General features: G+C 44.3%; 1 protein-coding gene across 7 annotated transcripts; it reads left to right on the top strand.

Annotated features, from left to right (window-relative positions):
• The first annotated feature begins 24 nt into the window (after positions 1-24).
• Positions 25-16,309, top strand: RABEPK (Rab9 effector protein with kelch motifs). 7 transcript variants are annotated; one of them, XM_084898396.1, is made up of 9 exons: positions 4,118-4,228; positions 4,398-4,599; positions 5,589-5,647; positions 6,983-7,140; positions 9,040-9,192; positions 12,053-12,214; positions 13,505-13,654; positions 15,439-15,588; positions 15,991-16,309. In XM_084898396.1, the coding sequence occupies exons 3-9, from the start codon at positions 5,595-5,597 to the stop codon at positions 16,278-16,280; spliced, it is 1,116 nt and encodes a 371-aa protein (XP_084754522.1). In that variant the 5' UTR covers positions 4,118-4,228; positions 4,398-4,599; positions 5,589-5,594; the 3' UTR covers positions 16,281-16,309. The 7 variants fall into 7 exon arrangements, with proteins under 7 accessions (XP_084754527.1, XP_084754525.1, XP_084754522.1 ...); XM_084898398.1 differs by lacking the exon at positions 4,118-4,228 and adding an exon at positions 4,832-4,877 and having other exon boundaries at positions 4,548-4,599; XM_084898401.1 differs by lacking the exons at positions 4,118-4,228; positions 4,398-4,599 and adding an exon at positions 25-139.
• The last annotated feature ends 594 nt before the right edge of the window (positions 16,310-16,903 follow it).

The raw sequence follows: 16,903 nt of genomic DNA, 5'->3' as shown, positions 1-16,903 counted from the left end.
CCTGCCGGGACCCGTAGTTGGCTGCCGCGGGGCAGGCTGGGATTTGTAGTTTTGATGCTAGGTACTCCTGTTTTCTTTCTCCAGACTTGCACCTCTGAGGGGACCCAGCGAGGCTTTTCCGAGCAAAACAACGAAGTAGGTAACCCTAGCTATTCCCCGGTTTCTCACTTTAACCCATTTAAGCATTCTCTCACCCGAACATCTCTAATTAAAACTAGGTTTGTCATCCCCTGCGCTTAAATGTTGCAGTTCCATTGTGGTCAGGACACAGACCTGGGTTGCCGGTTTGAACCCTGAACCCGGAGAGGCGTGCCCGGGAGGCGACCCATTGATGTTTCTCTCATATGGATGTTTCTCTGTGTCTCTCTCTCCCTTCCTCTCTTCTAGAAACAATAAAAAGCATGCCCTCCGGTGAGGATTTTTTATTTTTTTTTAATATATTTTATTGATTTTGTACAGAGAGGAAGGGAGAGATATAGAGAGCCAGAAACATCGATGAGAGAGAGTCATCGATCAGCTGCCTCTTGCACACCCCCTACTGGGGATATGCCCGCAACCAAGGTACATGCCCCTGACCGGAATCGAACCCGGGACCCTTCAGTCCCCAAGCCGACGCTCTATCCATTGAGCCAAACTGGTCCCGGTAGGTGAGGATTTTTTAAAAATGCTCCAACCAGCTCAAGCATCAGATAGCCAGAGTTCAAGTCTAGTACTCACTACGTTATTTTGGCAAAGTTATTTACCCTTTCTGTTAACAGTTTACTCAGTTACAATATGGAAATTGTAATAACAGTGTCTATTTTATATGGAGATGACAAGAATACTACTTACCTTATAAGCTTGTACTGACATTTAATAGAGTTACTATGGGAAGGGCTTAAAACAATGTTATGTACAGAGTGGGTGCAATGTGTTAGTTCTGAGTATTGGGTGGACAAGAAAGGTTTTTCTGAAGAGGTAACATTTAAGACTTTAGTGGGGGAAAATGTATAGGAAGAATATGCTCAGTTTCTTGTTGAAACAACTTCCAATTGAACAAAAGATACTACTGCTGTTTATTTTTTATTTTTTTTAATTACAGTCCTTTTTGGAAAGCTGGCAAATCACTTTTCTTTCTTTTTTTTTAAAATATATTTTATTGATTTTTTACAGAGAGGAAGGGAGAGGGATAGAGAGCTAGAAACGCCGACGAGAGAGAAACATTGACCAGCTGCCTTCTGCACACCCCCTACTGGGGATGTGCCCACAACCAAGGTACATGCCCTTGACTGGAATCAAACCCGGGACCTTTCAGTCCGCAGACCGACGCTCTACCACTGAGCCAAACCGGTTTCGGCTGGCGAATCACTTTTCATCTCTGAACCTCAGTAACTGGGAATGAACTTACCCAAAATACCTTCTCAGAATTGGGAAGGAGGACAAAGAAAGTGCTGCAAAAGAAGGTGTCACCAGCATCATTCGTTCCCTTGCCGATAAGTCAGTGAACGGGTAGGTAATGAAAGCAGATGGTATCCCCTTTTAGTGAAAATAGATGGTAGTGTTCACATTGCCAAACTGGCATTAAGAAGTCCATTCTAATAAATGGTTAAAAAAAAAAAAAAGAAGAAGAAGCTCCATTCTGCAGACCCATCTCATTCAGTGAACCTCACTGTTGACATCCAGAGCAGAGAGAGCATCCCTGAGTGTGGGCTAGGTCCTTAGAAGAGGTAATATGTACATTGGATAGTTTTTTACAGAGCCAGTATGAGGAGCTTGCTGACTGGAATATGTTATTAATCTTCCTTGCACAAACCAGGAGATGCGGGCTCCTGGTTCTGCCATATACGTTAGTCATTTTAATTTCTCTGGGCCTTGATTTCCATTATAAAAATAGGTCTCAAACCGGTTTGGCTCAGTGGATAGAGCATCGGTGTGCGGACTGAAAGGTCCCGGATTCAATTCCGGTCAAGGGCATGTTACATTGGTGTGGGCACATCCCCAGTAGGGGGTGTGCAGGAGGCAGCTGGTCGATGTTTCTCTCTCATCAATGTTTCTAGCTCTCTATACTTCTCCCTTCCTCTCTGTGGAAAATCAATAAAGTAAAAAAATAAAAAATAAAAAAAGTTCCTTCCATAGAGCTTCGGCCTGCGGACTGAGGGGTCCCGGGTTCAATTCCGGTCAAGGGCATGTACATTAGTTGCAGGCACATCCCCGGTGGGGATGGTGCAGGAGGCAGCTGATCGGTGATTCTCTCTCATGGATGTTTCTAACTCTCTATCCCTCTCTCTTCCTCTCTGTAAAAAGTCAATAAAATATATATATTTTTTTAAAAAGTTCCTTCCAGCACTTTCTGAAATGTGATTTCTAGTCTAAAAGCAGAGGTTCCACAATTAAAACTGGTTGCTCTTTCACCCATAAACCTCTTCCAATTTTTGTTTTTGCACAACTCCAGAATGTCACCTTGAAATGGATCTAGCCAAAAGACATAGGGGATGCCAAAGCATCCTGCAGCTCTGAGCAAAAATGTCCATGTAGACGCACATGAGCATATGGCAGAGCCAACCTGGCCTTGGTTTTCTTTGCTGAAGGAAATCAGAATGACTGAATATTCCTAAACTCCTCTCAGGAAGACAGCCAATGGAGATTTCCCATTAATATGGGCATTCACAAAGACTCAGGTGTTTGAAATAGGGTATTTGAACAGTGAGGAGGGCTCAGACCTCACATTGCATTTGTCAATAAATTTCCATTTTGTAACTAGAAGATTTACCAAGTTGGCTTTTCACCTGTACTATCAAATCCTCACAGCTGCTCCCTCTGGGAGGTAGGTATCACTATTCCCCATGGTAGAGAGGAGGAAACTAGGGCTCAGAGTGGGTAATGAACTTGCCAAATGTCAGGGTTAGATGATTTATGCTGGAGCCTGGATTTGAACCCAAGTGTGTCTTTCTTCTTCCCACTAAGCTCCCATAGCTGTTCTTAAGGAGCTCCTGTTGCTTTTTTTTCTTGACTGTTTTGAGGATACAATTGGCCTCAACCCTCCTAAGTACTTTGGTATCCATTTTAAGGAAAGCCACAGAGAACCGATGGTTATGGAGCCCAGAAATAATGAGATGAATACTTCCCATTCAGGACTGGTGTCTAGAGTTGGCTTATATTATAGCTCGGAAGAACATTACACTTCACGGAGGACCAGCTCTGCACCGGCGGCTGGGCACTGAGCCCTTTAAATACATTAGCTCATGTATTCTCCATCACAACCTCGTGACAGAAATCTTAGCTCCATCCTACAGGAGCGACACCGAGGCCCAGAAAAAAGTAACTTACCCAAGGATAGCTACTCTCAGGGATGGACTTTCTATTCCTTGCACTTTTTACAAAATGTACCTAGTTGTTTGTTCTTGTTTAACCCCTCTCTCTAGTTCGATTGTAAACTGCAGGGGGCCGGGACCTTGTTTGCCTGGTTCTCCATAGTGCCTGCCATGGTTATTATACTCGCTAATTCTGGAATGAGTCGGCCGTGTAAGGCGGTAAAACTTGAACTGGCCCCAAGGCTGCGCAGCGAGATTTCTCACTCGGGAAAGCATCCTTAACTCTCCCTTTCAGAAACCATTTCCTTTTTTTTTTTTTTTTTTTCCTCCTACCGAGAGGTCATTTATTAGGAGTCAAATGAAACAGTCAAATTAGCTTAAGAAAGAAAACTTCTCGCTTACATAAATGAAATGTTCAAAGAGGTAATGTGGGCTTCAGGCATGGCTGGATCCAGGCACGCTCCACCTCCTGGCCCTCTTACTTCCTGTGTTGGCTTCATGCACAGGCCGGCTCTCTTGGGCAACTCTGGGCTTCCATCTTCCTAGCTCAGTCAGCATCCATTTCTAACAGCCGCTGGAACTGGAACTATCCCAGCCCCTTTAGGAGAGCCCGCAATCGGGTCACCCACGTGGACGTCCAACCTCCAGCATTTCTCTTGTAAACCCTATCCAAGTAGCCCCAGGCTTCCTGACTCCGCGGGCAAGTGAAGACCCCGAGGACAGCCGGCCTGATTGGTGCCCCGGAAATGAATGGTCTACGTCCCAGCCCGGAGGACCCCGCCCCCTTTAAGGGCGATCCCTGGGGGCTGGACCCTGCAAGGGGGGCGGAGGGGAGCAGTTGGCTGCCTCGCTTTTCTGGGGCCTGGGATTGGGTGACGGCCTAAGCCACGCCCACGTGGGGCGGAGCCACAGCTCGGGACTGGCCCCAGCCGCTGCAGGTAATGCGGTCGGTCTGGGATTGGGGGGGTTCCTAGGGCAGGATCCTGGGGTGGAGGCGGCCTGATCCTTTAGGGAAGCGGGGGTGGGCCCGGGCCGGGTTGGAGCGGGCCTCCTCCTGCTCTGGCCTGGGCTCCTGGATGGAAAGGAGCCGGTCTGTTCTCTCTCCAGACCCTGTCTCCTCTCCCCTGTCACTGCCACGCGGGGACAGAGACTGGAGATACCGTATTCCCGCCCACACGAAGTTTATCCCATTGAGCTTTGGGGCCAGTGGCTTAAGGCCAAGGTTGGATTTATCCATTCATCTCCCAGAAATCTCGTCCACTTTCTTCATTCACTCATCCTTCAGTTCTACTCTGTGCCGGACCCAGAGGTAGGTTTTCTGAAGGAATTCGACAGGCCCAGCTCTCTTGGAATTTAGCCTAAGAATCTAGTTTAGAGGCTTTTACGTAGGGAATTACATTCACGGTGACCCCTGCAGTGATGGTGGTTGAATAGATACCTTAGGAGGGAGAAGGAAGTAACTTGGGGATGTTAAGTGGAAAGCAGCAAATCAGTGACGATTTTACTGAAGAGGGTTCATTCATTCCAACCGGGTTGTGGAGGTGACCTAGGAGTTGCTGGTTGAAAGGAAGGAAAGGAACATTTCAGGTAAGGAAAGCAGCGGGAGATGCAAGGTTTGAAAGGGCTTGTCATGTTAGAGGAACAACAAATATAGCAGGAAACTGTGGAGTGAGTTTCTGGGGAAAAGTTTGAGATCAGAAAGCTTTGAATGTGATGATGAGGCTAGGATTTATTCTAGAGTTCAGCATTTGTCAGCCTTTGGAAGTGTTTTATCTTTTGATAAACATAAGCTTGACCTCTGAAAAATGTATTTTGATGTATGCCTCTTCTGCATGAAAATTACAGACACTGAACACTTTATTTTTTAAATATATATTTGTATTGATTTCAGAGAGGAAAGGAGAGAAACAGAGAGAAAATCATGAATCAGCTGCCTCCTGCACACCCCCCACTGAGGATCGAGACCACAACCTGGGCATGTGCCCTTGACTAGAATCGAACCAAGGACCCTTCAGTCTGCAGGCCGATGCTCTATCCATTGAGCAAACCCAGCCAGGGCAGACACTGAAAACTTGGCCAAAACTCTTCTGTAATTGTGTTAAGAAAGTTGTGTTTATATTTGCCTCTCACGTATAACTTGCTATTAAAAAGTTGGCAATGCTTATTCCAATTTATCAGATCCTAGAAATTGGTACATGAACAGGAAAGGTTTTAAAGAGGGACGTGACCTATTTTTGTGTTTTAGGCAGAAGATCATCATAAATTTCTAAAAAGGGCCTTTTCTTTTCTTGTATGTAGGACACCATGAAGCAGCTGCCAGTCTTGAAGCCAGGAGACAAGCCCAGGAAAGCAACATGGTCTGTAAGGAAGGATTCAGACAGTGAAAAACATAAGTTTTTCATTTAGAGGTGGTTTGCTAACATATTTAAACATCTATTGAAAGGGGTAGAGATAAAACTGTCTGCAGTTTCTGGTAATTAGCCTCAAACCATGTGAGGAGGTCTTCAGAGGACAGGTAGGGGGGCAGTAATTATCAGAGCAGATGTTGATTTTATTAAAGCTCACTTACCAGGAAGAGGAAGGCCCTGACCATCTGGCATCCTCAGCTTCAGCACTGTGTCTCCCCACCACGCTGTGACTCGTTTTTAAGGTATTCAGGGAGTCGGCTTTGGATTTAACTGGCTTCCCAGGTTCTTGGCTGCTTGCTCCATCAACCCTTCATTCCATAACTAACACTGGCCTGACAGGGGCAGCTGCTGTGTAGGTGCTGAGAATACAAAGGTGAATATTCTCACTGTCATGGGCGCTAACAGACGAAGCAGGTGGTGGTGATGAGATGTGATCCGTGCTGAAGCAGGGGCCATAGAAGGCTGTAGAGATGGCTGGGGCAGAGCCTCTGCAGGACCTTGGAAGAGAGTCTTCAGTCTGGCTTCCCTGTGTCCACTCTTGCCCTCTACACCACATAAATCTGACCAGGGCATTCCCTAATTTAAAACCCTTTTGTGCCTCCCCATTGATCTTAGGGTCAAAACCAGAGTTTTGACTTTCCAAACTCCTAGCTTTGGCTGCCATCAGCTCTTAAAATCAATAAACTCTGGTGAATATTACTTGAGAGCAGGAAGCACCACAGTCTGGTTGTGGCAATAGCGCTGGGGCTGTAGGTTCCTGTGTGATTGCACATAAAGCTCTAGCCACCATTTACTGAGTCCTTCCCTGCACTGTTTCAAGACTTCATCTTACTCTTCACAGGCAAGCACTGTTGCTGTCATTTTACAAATAAGGAAATTTTGGTTCAGAAAGGTTAAGTGACTTCCAAAAGGTGACATCTAGAAAGCACCTGAACTGGGACTTGAACTGGGTCCGTCTGAATTCACAAACTATGCTCAGAACTACCATCCTGTGCTCGGACTCACCACCGAACGTTTTTTCTGGGTGTCAGTTTAGCTACCAGATGGGGACAGTTACTACCCCAGTGCATCGCCATTAGGTTAATGTCAGATGAAAGTAATAACAAAATGGGAAAGTCAAAGGTGATGTGCAAGTGGAAATGCTGCTTTGCCGGACACAGTTTAACAGTGTTCTGTGTCTGTAAAAGACCCTCATTCTTAGGAATACTTCAGGAGGAATAGGAAGAACACGCCGCTGCATTTATTCTCTGCTCGGGCCTCCTGAGTACATCCTTCCTTTGGCAGGTACACGTTGACCCCCGCTGGAGACAGCCCATGTGCTCGGGTTGGCCACAGCTGCTCGTATTTACCCCCCGTTGGTGATGCCAAGAGAGGGAAGGTCTTCATTGTTGGGGGAGCAGATCCAAACAGGAGCTTCTCAGATGTGCACACTATGGACCTGGGTAAGACCAGCAGCGGCCGGCGTGTGCCTGTAGCCAAAGAGCAGGGCTTTGTGGTGCTGGCAGGACCAGAGCATGCCTCGGAACACCAGTTCAGAACACACAGCCGGTTTTCCTTTAAGAAAATGAACATTACTCAGAGGTCCCTAAGGTCTCAGCAGAGCGCCCAACCAATACATCATGTTTAGAGAGAGAAAGAGTCCGTATGGAGCCCTGGACATCCAGCCATTCATTTATCAACTATTTCTCTGGGAGACATTGATGACTGAACCTCCTCTTCCACCCACATATCCAATTAATCACTAAGTCCTAGATAGTTCTCTCTTCATCCATGTCTGTCCATTTCCACATCTACTATAAAGTCACCGCCCTGGCAAACTCAGGTGTGACTGACCGGGGCTTGTTGCATATGACACCTTTACTGATCTTACCACTTAGGAAGTTCCCAGGGTTTAAGGAAATCAAATATATATATATATATATTTCTGAATATAAGTCACAATGTCACAACCATCCTCTCTATTTTCATAGTATCTTGTACTTTCCCATCCTAATCTCCCTTCTTGTCTGTTTCTCATCTGTCTTCCCGATAAGAGTATAAGCTCCTTGGAGACAAGAAACATGGCTATATTGCTCATATTGTATCCCCAGCCACTAATAATAGCACCTGGCACAGAGTAGGTGCTTTATAAATATTAGAATGAATGGGTGGACTGATGAGTAGTAACTACTATGTACTCTACACAATGGCAGAAGAAAACTGCTGACACGTACATTGTTGTTATTGTTTTAATCTGAGTTGTTTAGCAGCCACATGTGCAAAAGTCTACATATAAAAATCAAAATGGTTTGGCTTCTTTTGATAATTTTGGAAGATCTGAAATCTGTAAGCCTGTGTGTCTACATGGCAACAGTTATTTGGAGCTGACTGCCACCTATTGATGGTTCTCTCAGGCTCCAATTTGCCACATTCCCTCCACTTCTGTGTAGGCATTTGAATTTCTACATCCTGCATCAGAATCAAAGGTAAAATAAATCTCTTCTAGCCCCCAAGAAGCTCACTGTCCAGTTCAGTTACATTATTGCTGTCATCTCTTACTAGCTTTGTGACTCTGGCTAACCTGTCTAAACCAGCTGGGTTTCAGTATCCTGTAAAATTGGTTTTCTTACGGTTGTAATGATCCAATAAAATAGGCCTATGAAGGTTCTATGTAAATGGTTTATTAGCTAAAATAACTAAATGGGTTAGGTATTATTATTCTGTGAACTTGTGTTAGCCAGAAATAATTCAGTTGTGAGTAACAAACTCTTTTAAACCAGTAAAGAGAGGAATCCAAGGGTTGGAAATACAGCCTCATCTCATCTCAGGAGAGAGAGGAAACAGGAATTGCAGATCTGTAAAAAAACAAACGAACGAGAGAAAAAAACTACTTTCTCACTCTCTTTGGGGAGACCTTGTTTATGTAGATATTTTTTCTCTCCTCCATACTTCGGCTTTCTCTGCCTGTCCACACATAGTAAAGATGGCCACCCAAATCCAGGAATTTGTTTGGATTCTGGACTCTTGGGAGGGAGTATTTGATTGGTTCATGGGGTCAAGTAGGCTACCTTTGACCCAATCAGCTAGGGCTAGAAAGTCAAGGTGTTGTAGTACAAACAGGTTCTGTGTTCACCCCTGTGGTTGGGAAAATGGGAACAGTTTCCATAGAAAAGGGTTTGTGGATAGTCCCTGAAATGTCTAATACAGTACTCTTTGGAGTTTGACCACATTCCCTCTAAGTGATCTGATGGTGGTTCATTTATGCTTTTGACTGTTTTCTCTTCCCTCCCCTCCCCTAAGTTTGCCAAGCAATCTAAACAGTTGGCAGCCCCAATCTAGAAACTGGGTGAAATGTTTTCTAGAAACGCACCAGTGGGACTCAGCCACCTCGGAGGGCCTCTTGCCGCGGTATGAGCATGCCAGCTTCGTTCCCTCCTGCACACCTCACAGCATCTGGGTGTTTGGAGGTGCCAACCAGTCAGGAAATCGAAATTGCCTACAAGTTCTGAATCCTGGTAAGTAGCCAAAGGTTATCTTATTTACCTAAATAAATAAAATTTCAGTTCATTTCCTGGAGCAAATCCCATTTGGATTGTACTGAATTATCCATCGAACTTTGCTGACCTCAGAGAAAACAGGAATTTTAACTCCTAGCAGAATCTGAAAATAGCAGAATTGCATTTTGTTTTTCTAGTAACATATTCAGTTATCAGCTTCTTAAGAGCCAAAGCTGTAAGGGACTTCAGAGAACAGTTATGCCAAGGGCACCCCAGGTCCAGGGGAGGTGGCTTTCCTAAAGTCTCGAGGGAGTCTGAGCCAGGCTAGAACCTGTTACCTAGCTCAGGGTGATGATTGTGCTCCCCAGGGGACGTTTGGCTATATCTGGAAACATTTTTGGTTATCCCAACTTGGGAAGGTGGAGGGGAGTTTGCTATTGGCATCTACCGGGCAGAGACCGGAAATGCTTGCTATATATCCCGTACTGCACAGAACAGCACCGCACAATAACGAATTATCTGGTCTAAAACGCCAACAGTGTCTGACCTAGATCCTCCTGGTATAATCTGTGGCCAAAAAGTGCAAAGTTCCTGCTAGTCTCACTGGCAATTTTATCAGAGAGGAGGCAGTTTAGGAATGTCACTGCTGAGCAGATGTGGCTGAACCACCCATGGGAGATGGACTGTCTTTTGTCAGTTAAAATAGTGTTGTTTTCTCTTTATGCATATCCAATATAATAAAAGCCTAATATGCAAATCTACTGAATGGCGGATGACCCGTTACAATGACTCACACTGACCACCAAGGGACAGGTGCTCAGTGCAGGAGCTGCCCCCAGCCGGCAAGCCCCAGGCCAGCCAAGGCAGGTGCCAGTGAGGACCCCCAATTACCCCACTGGTTACCCCCTAGATCAGCCCTGATCGCTGGGCAAGCCTAGGGACCCTACCTGTGCACAAATTTCATGTATCAGGACTTTAGTAATTTATATTCATTGTAAAACACTTGAAAAGTGTAAATGTGCCGAAATCAGTTTGGCTCAGTGGCTAGAGCGTCAGCCTGCAGCTGAAAGGTCCCAGGTTCGATTCCCATTAAGGGCATGTACTTTGGTTGCGGGCACATCTCCAGTGGGAGTGTGCAGGAGGCAGCTGATCAATGTTTCTAGCTCTCTATCCCTCTCCCTTTCTCTCTGTAAAAAAATCAATAAAATATATTTTTTTTTTTAAAAGAAGAGCCAAGACCAGTTTGGCTCAGTGGATAGAGCGTGGGCCTGCAGACTGAAAGGTCCCAGGTTCAATTCCGGTTAAGGGCATGTATCGTGGTTGCGGGCACGTCCCCAGTAGGGGGTGTGCAAGAGGCAGCTGATCGATGTTTCTAACTCTCTCTTCCTCTCTGTAAAAAATCAATAAAATATATATTAAAAAAAAAAAAAGAAGAAGAAAAAAAGTGTAAATGGACAGACACTATCCATAATCCTATGACATTAAATCCTATGACATTAAGGCTATTAACATTTCTGTGTATTTCCTTTCTATCTTTTGTCTGCATTTTTATAAGCCTGAGATCATACTATTTTCACCACTACACCATTGTACCTTTTTCTTTTTAATTTCATAATTACTTACATAAATTATGTCTTATTAACAACAGTGCTTTGTTAACATCAGTTTTAATAGCTGCATAACACTCCATTTTATGACAATACAATAATTCTCCTGTTTTTTAACATCTAGGTTGCTTTCAGGTTCTTGCCATTATAAATAACAGAGCAGTGAACCTCTTTGCTCAGAAGACATTGACTGTATTTTAAATTATTGTCTTAGAATTGATGCCCAGAAATGAAATTTTTTTAAAAAAAAAAACAAAACCTTGTAAACTTTAAGGCTTTTGATATGTGCTACCAAGTTGCTCTACAGAAAGATTTTTTTAAAAATATATTTTATTGATTTTTTACAGAGAGGAAGGGAGAGGGATAGAGAGCTAGAAACATTGATGAGAGAGAAACATCGACCAGCTGCCTCCTGCACATCCCCTTCTGGGAATGTGCCCCCAACCAATGTACATGCCCTTGACTGGAATCGAACCTGGGACCTTTCAGTCCACAGGCAGACGCTCTATCCACTGAGCCAAACCAGTTTTGGCCAGAAATATTGTTTTGAACTTATCTCCAGCTGTGTTTAAATATTGTCATTTTTAAACACTGCTAATTTGATTAGGCAAAAACATCTTGTTTAAATACTCATTTTGGTGATATTAGTAACTTGGACATGACAGTGAACTCTGTCAACAGTAGACTTATTTGCACAGTAGTTGGTCTTCTCTGCCACTTTGGGATATTAATAGTTTCTTCCTTGTTGAGTTTGGCAAGGATTTAAATTAACTCAATATCTGGCACCAGGTTAATGCCCAATAATGGTTGTTGTGGTTAATGCAGCTATAGTTTGGCAGATGGAAATCCGTCTGAACGCTGGCCTTTTGATTTTCAGTGGTGGGCATCTGTTTAAATAAAATACACTGAGAATTTGGAATGCGTCTGTCAAAGGAGTTGATTCTCCACTAGATCCCTTTTCTCTCCTAGAAAGCATAATTTGACACGGTGCCCAAGAAATGGGAAAAATGAAAGTGAATCATTAGTTGCTTTTGTTGCTAAGACAAAAGTCTGTCAAATGGCTTAGAGCTCCCTTGTGATTATTGTGATTATTCGTGCTACTGTTTGACTTGGCAGCAGCACAATCCCAGGGCCTTCTGACCCTGAAGGCTGTGGGCCTTTTAACTCCCCCCAAGATTCGAAAGCTCTCCAAGCTCTGTAGCTCTAGAAACAAGTCTCAGCCTATATCCAAAGCCAAGTTATTCTAGGTGCCTTCATTGTCTTTGGACCAGAAACCGGGACTTGGACCACGCCAGAGGCGACCACCCCCGCACCATCCCCAAGAACATTCCACACGTCCTCGGCAGCCATTGGCAACCAGCTGTATGTGTTTGGGGGCGGAGAGAGAGGCACCCAGCCCGTGCAGGATGTGAAGCTTCATGTGTTTGACGCAAGTATGGACGGGTGGGCAACACAGGCCTGCCACTTACCTGGCTCACAGCTTACCTGATGTGGGAAGCAGAGGTTAAAAAATGACATCCAAAAACAAAAATAAAAAATAAAAAATAAAAAATAAATGACATCACGCCCTAGCAACGTCAGCCTTCAGACTGAAAGGTCTCGGGTTCAGTTCCAGTCAAGGGCACATGGCCGGGTTGCAGGCTCGACCCCCATTGGGGGTTGTGCCAGAGGCAACAGATCAATGACTTTCTCTCATCTTTGATGTTTCGGTCTCTCTTTCCCCTCTCCCTTCGTCTCTAAAAATCGATAAAAATGTATTAAAAAGAAAATGACATCCTGGCCCTAGCCAGTTTGGTTCAGTGGATAAAGTGTCAGCCTGCAGACCAAAGGGTCCCTGGTTTGATTCCGGTCAAGGGGCACGTACTTGGTTGCAGGCTCCTCCCTGGCCTAGGCCCTGGTCGGTGTGCGTGCACGAGGCAACCAATTGATGTGTTTCTCTCACATTGATATTTCTCTGTCTTTCCCTCTCTTCAACTCTCTCTAAAAATCAATGGGGAAATATCCTCAAGTGAGAATTTAAAAAAAGAAAAGAAAATGACATCCTGAGTGTCTCACCTCTAGACTTCTTCAGTATAACCCTTAGCTGATATCTTCTTCCCACAGCAAAATTTGCATTTAAAAAGGTATAAATGGTCAATTTTAAAAATTGGAACAGTATAGTTTATAAAGTAAAAAGATAAAAGTTCCTCCATTAGCCTTTCTTTTTCCCTTCCCAGACAGAGGTAAACCTTGTTGGCAGTTCCTATTCTCCTTCCAGACTTCCCCTATGCATTTGTAAATCATGTATATAAGTATTATATATACGAACAAGTATGAATCTTGAAACTATTAAAAACACACACATGGAATAAAATTATACTGTTCTGCAGCTTTATTTGCAGGGGTATGGGTAGATCTTAGTGGTTGAAAGCATGAACTTTGAAGCCACAGGATCTGGACTCAACCAGATGGAGGTCTTTTTAAATTGAAACCTAGGGATAATTTCCTAATGTACCCCGTCGAAAGGGCAGGCATGTCAGGTAGTGAACTCTCCAGCCATAGGAGTAGCCAAGCTGAGGCTGCACGGCTGTGGAGAGAGGGAGGCCTGGATCGGGTTGATGGGTCAGAGTGAATGACTCCAGGGTCGTCACTTTCTGCTTGGAGCATCTCTGCTTTCTGGGTGTATTTCCTGTGTTCTTGCTTCATAGCTTTGTCATCTGATAGCAAAGAGTTTACTTTTCTAGACACTCTGACCTGGTCACAGCCAGAGACACTTGGAAAACCTCCTTCCCCCCGGCATGGTCACGTGATGGTGGCAGCAGGGACCACGCTCTTCATCCATGGAGGCTTGGCAGGGGACAGATTCTATGATGATCTTCACTGCATCGATATAAGTAAGTAGGGTGGAGGGCATGGAAGCTTGTCTGCTTAAAATAAAATAAAATGTGCCTTGAGGGGGGGCTTGGGGGGTAATGGGGGAATAAGGACACATATATAATACCTTAATCAATAAAGAAATTTTAAAATAAATAAATAAAATGTACTTTGCCAGAATATAGCCTTAATCCTAGCTGTGGGTAACTTGTTCAGCCAGCAGAATCTTCACTAGTCTGTCAAATGTGGCCTGAATACTACTACTAACGAATAACAATAAAAGCAATCACATCTGAGCTTTTGCTATGTACCTCGCTATTAATTATCTCATCCTTCCAACAATCCTGTTCTCTCATTAAAATTCCTTATACTTTGTGTTCCCCAACTGGATTTCTTCCAGGCATTAGCCATTAACCCCAGGCCCATGAGAGGCATGGACAACTTCTAGTGTGTTTGGAGGTGGGTGACCAGAAGCATCATGCTAACTAGTTAAAAACACAGAGAAAAAAAATTTAAAAAATAAAAACACAGGGAGAACATGAGAATTGTCCTAAAGTGTCTGAAGGGCTGACGTGCCCTAGAAAGCCTGGACTCCTTCTGGGTCCTTCTTTCAGACTGTGAGCTCCTTAGAACAGAGACTTGATCTCTTTTGTCCCCCGTTGTATTTGTAGCACTTAGCTCAGTGTCTGGGTGATGAGTGTTTATCTGTAAAAGCAGCGGTCGCCAACCTTTCTGACCTCACGGACCACTAGTGGCGACCGCTTTAAAGGATAGATGGACGAGCACATGAACATGTTCCGTTGGTCCAGACTGCAAGAATTGGAACAGTGGACAGAGGCATGAGAACTGCTGTGCAGTGTATCCATCTACCTTGCCAAACAATGGGTTCTCTGGTTTGGCGACCTCTGAGGCCAGGTGACACTGGCTGGGATTCCTGCATTGACTAGAATTTTGTCAGAACTGGGTGATTCTCCCTTCCAACTCTGGACCCGTGTCTTGAATTGACAGATGAAAAATATCTTCACAGAAGTGTTTCTTGCAGGCCGTGAAAAGATGTTTAAATGCTTACTTTTTAAAAAGGAAGTCCGCTTTGTGCAGAGAAACTACTTCCTGGCTCTTTCCTAACCAGATGGCTCTCTAACCCTAAAAGCCAGTGATTCCCAGCCTCATTTAAATGCTTGTTTGAAAAGATGCAGAAACAGGTTGGAAGGCAGAAAGTTACAGTATAGAGAACATAGGGTTTGGAGTCTGACCCGAGTACAATTCTAGCTCTGCCACTTGCTAGCCGTGGGATCTCTGACAAGTCTCTTTCCCTCTCTAATCCTGTTTTGTTATCTGTAAGAAAGAGGGTAGGCAAAAGCAATAGCAATTTCATAGGGCCATTATGAGAATTAAGCAAGCAAGATATTTAAAGTGTCTAGCCAGTACTTGGCAAAGATGCTTTCTAAGGAACTGTTAGTATTTAAAACATGCATGCACATGTAACCTCACTTACTTCTGGGCTCTTCGATAGCTAACGGCGATAGTCACCAAAGATGACCTCATTGTGCTCTGAAGACCACCTCCATCTGAATCATCTGGAATGCTCCTTAAAACTATAGATTAAGTCCCCTTCCTGGAGACCCAAACCGGAGTTCAAACCTCCCCCCAACCCCCAAGTAACTTCTGTGCACACTAACCTTGCTGTTTTGCCTCTGAGCTCCTAGGCAGTGACCTTCAGCGACTGGTTTGTGAACTGTAGGAATCTGCTAAGTTTGAAAGCACCTTCCAGGCTATGGAGCGCCCACTTTCTTTCTCTTGGCAGGCGACATGAAGTGGCAGAAACTAAATCCCACGGGGGCAGCTCCCACGGGCTGTGCTGCCCACTCGGCTGTGGCTGTGGGGAAACACCTGTATGTCTTCGGAGGGATGACTCCCACAGGAGCGCTGGACACAATGTACCAATATCACACAGGTAAGTAGTGTACCCTGGGTCTTTGTAAAAACTTTATTGAATTTTTAGAGAAGGGGGAGAGACACAGAGAAGGAAACATCAATTTGTTGTTCCTTATTTATGCTTTATGCATTCATTGGTTGAGTCTTACAAGTGACCTGACCAGGGATGGAACCCACAACTTTGGTGTATCACGATGATGCTCTAACCAACTGAGCTTTATGGCCAGAGCTATGGGTCTTGATAAACAAATGTGACAATTTTTTTTAAAGTACCCTCAGTGCTTTGGTTTCTGTTTGGTCCCTCCACACCTAAATCCAAGGGAATGAAAACCAAACTTTTAGGAAATAATTTCATCAAAGCAGTAACACTACCATTAGTATTTGTTGTTCATTTCCTTTTTTTTTTTTTTGTCCCCAACAGAGAAGCAGCATTGGACCTTACTTAAATTTGATACTTCTCTACCCCGTGGACGGTTGGACCATTGCATGTGTGTCATTCCATGGCCAGTGAAGTGCACTTCTGAGGAGGATCCAGATCCTGTCGCTCTGAATTGTGATGCTGAGAAAGGGAACTCCACTGACAAAGGAGTGACCCAAGATGGCGACTCACATGAGGACAGTCAGGCTGACTCACTGCTCTGTTTTGTGTTTGGTGGGATGAATACCGAAGGGGAAATCTACGATGACTGTACTGTGACTGTAATTGACTAATAAAACCCACGGTTTTTGATACTTTTAAATGTCAGTTACTCTTAAAAAAAGCAAAACCTGTTTTATAACTCCAAAATATTCTGACCTTATAACCCTCTAGCTCTTATCTACTTTGGTGAGGTGAGGAAATGAATTGGACAGCCCAGTGCAAAAACCTATAACAAAGGTTTTTACCAACAATACAACCTAGGTGAGATTGGTTGCTAAATGTTGAAGAAATCATGATTCTTAGGTAGAACACAAACTATATAATCAGAGTGGGCATTTACAGGTTCAACTATGTTTTTAATATTCAGTAGCTGCTCCTCAGAAAGGTGCAGACCATTAGCATTTGGTAGAGAGCCATTGTGGTCAGGAAAGACTGGTCCCCCAACTACCCACTGAACTTACTGCACACAGCACTGCCGTGATTGTCTTCAACTTGGCCTGAAGACAAGTATTACTCCGGGCCTAGCCAAACGCTTCTGGGCATGGCAGCCAAGGTTCTGGCCTCAGACTAACACAATTGTGCTGTCAGGTCCCAGTTCTGCCAGTTAGCAAATTAACCTTTTGGCCAGTTGCCCATCTAAAAACAGTTACCCTTGGGTCTTATTGGATATCATGTTAGTGCCAAATAGCCTGCC

Source organism: Pipistrellus hanaki, assembly GCF_964339955.1.
Source record: "Pipistrellus hanaki genome assembly, chromosome: 11".
Classification (NCBI taxonomy): Eukaryota; Metazoa; Chordata; class Mammalia; order Chiroptera; family Vespertilionidae; genus Pipistrellus; species Pipistrellus hanaki.
This window is presented reverse-complemented; position numbering and strand designations above follow the sequence as displayed.

What these genes read in the sequence shown, in the direction of transcription:
- RABEPK (XM_084898401.1), top strand. Translation starts at nt 5,595, where the DNA reads ATGAAGCAGCTGCCAGTCTTGAAGCCAGGAGACAAGCCCAGGAAAGCA. An exon ending in CCTACAAGTTCTGAATCCTG is followed by an intron (nt 9,193 to 12,052) that starts GTAAGTAGCCAA and finishes TCTTTGGACCAG; the next exon opens with AAACCGGGACTTGGACCACG. An exon ending in TCTTCACTGCATCGATATAA is followed by an intron (nt 13,655 to 15,438) that starts GTAAGTAGGGTG and finishes TTCTCTTGGCAG; the next exon opens with GCGACATGAAGTGGCAGAAA.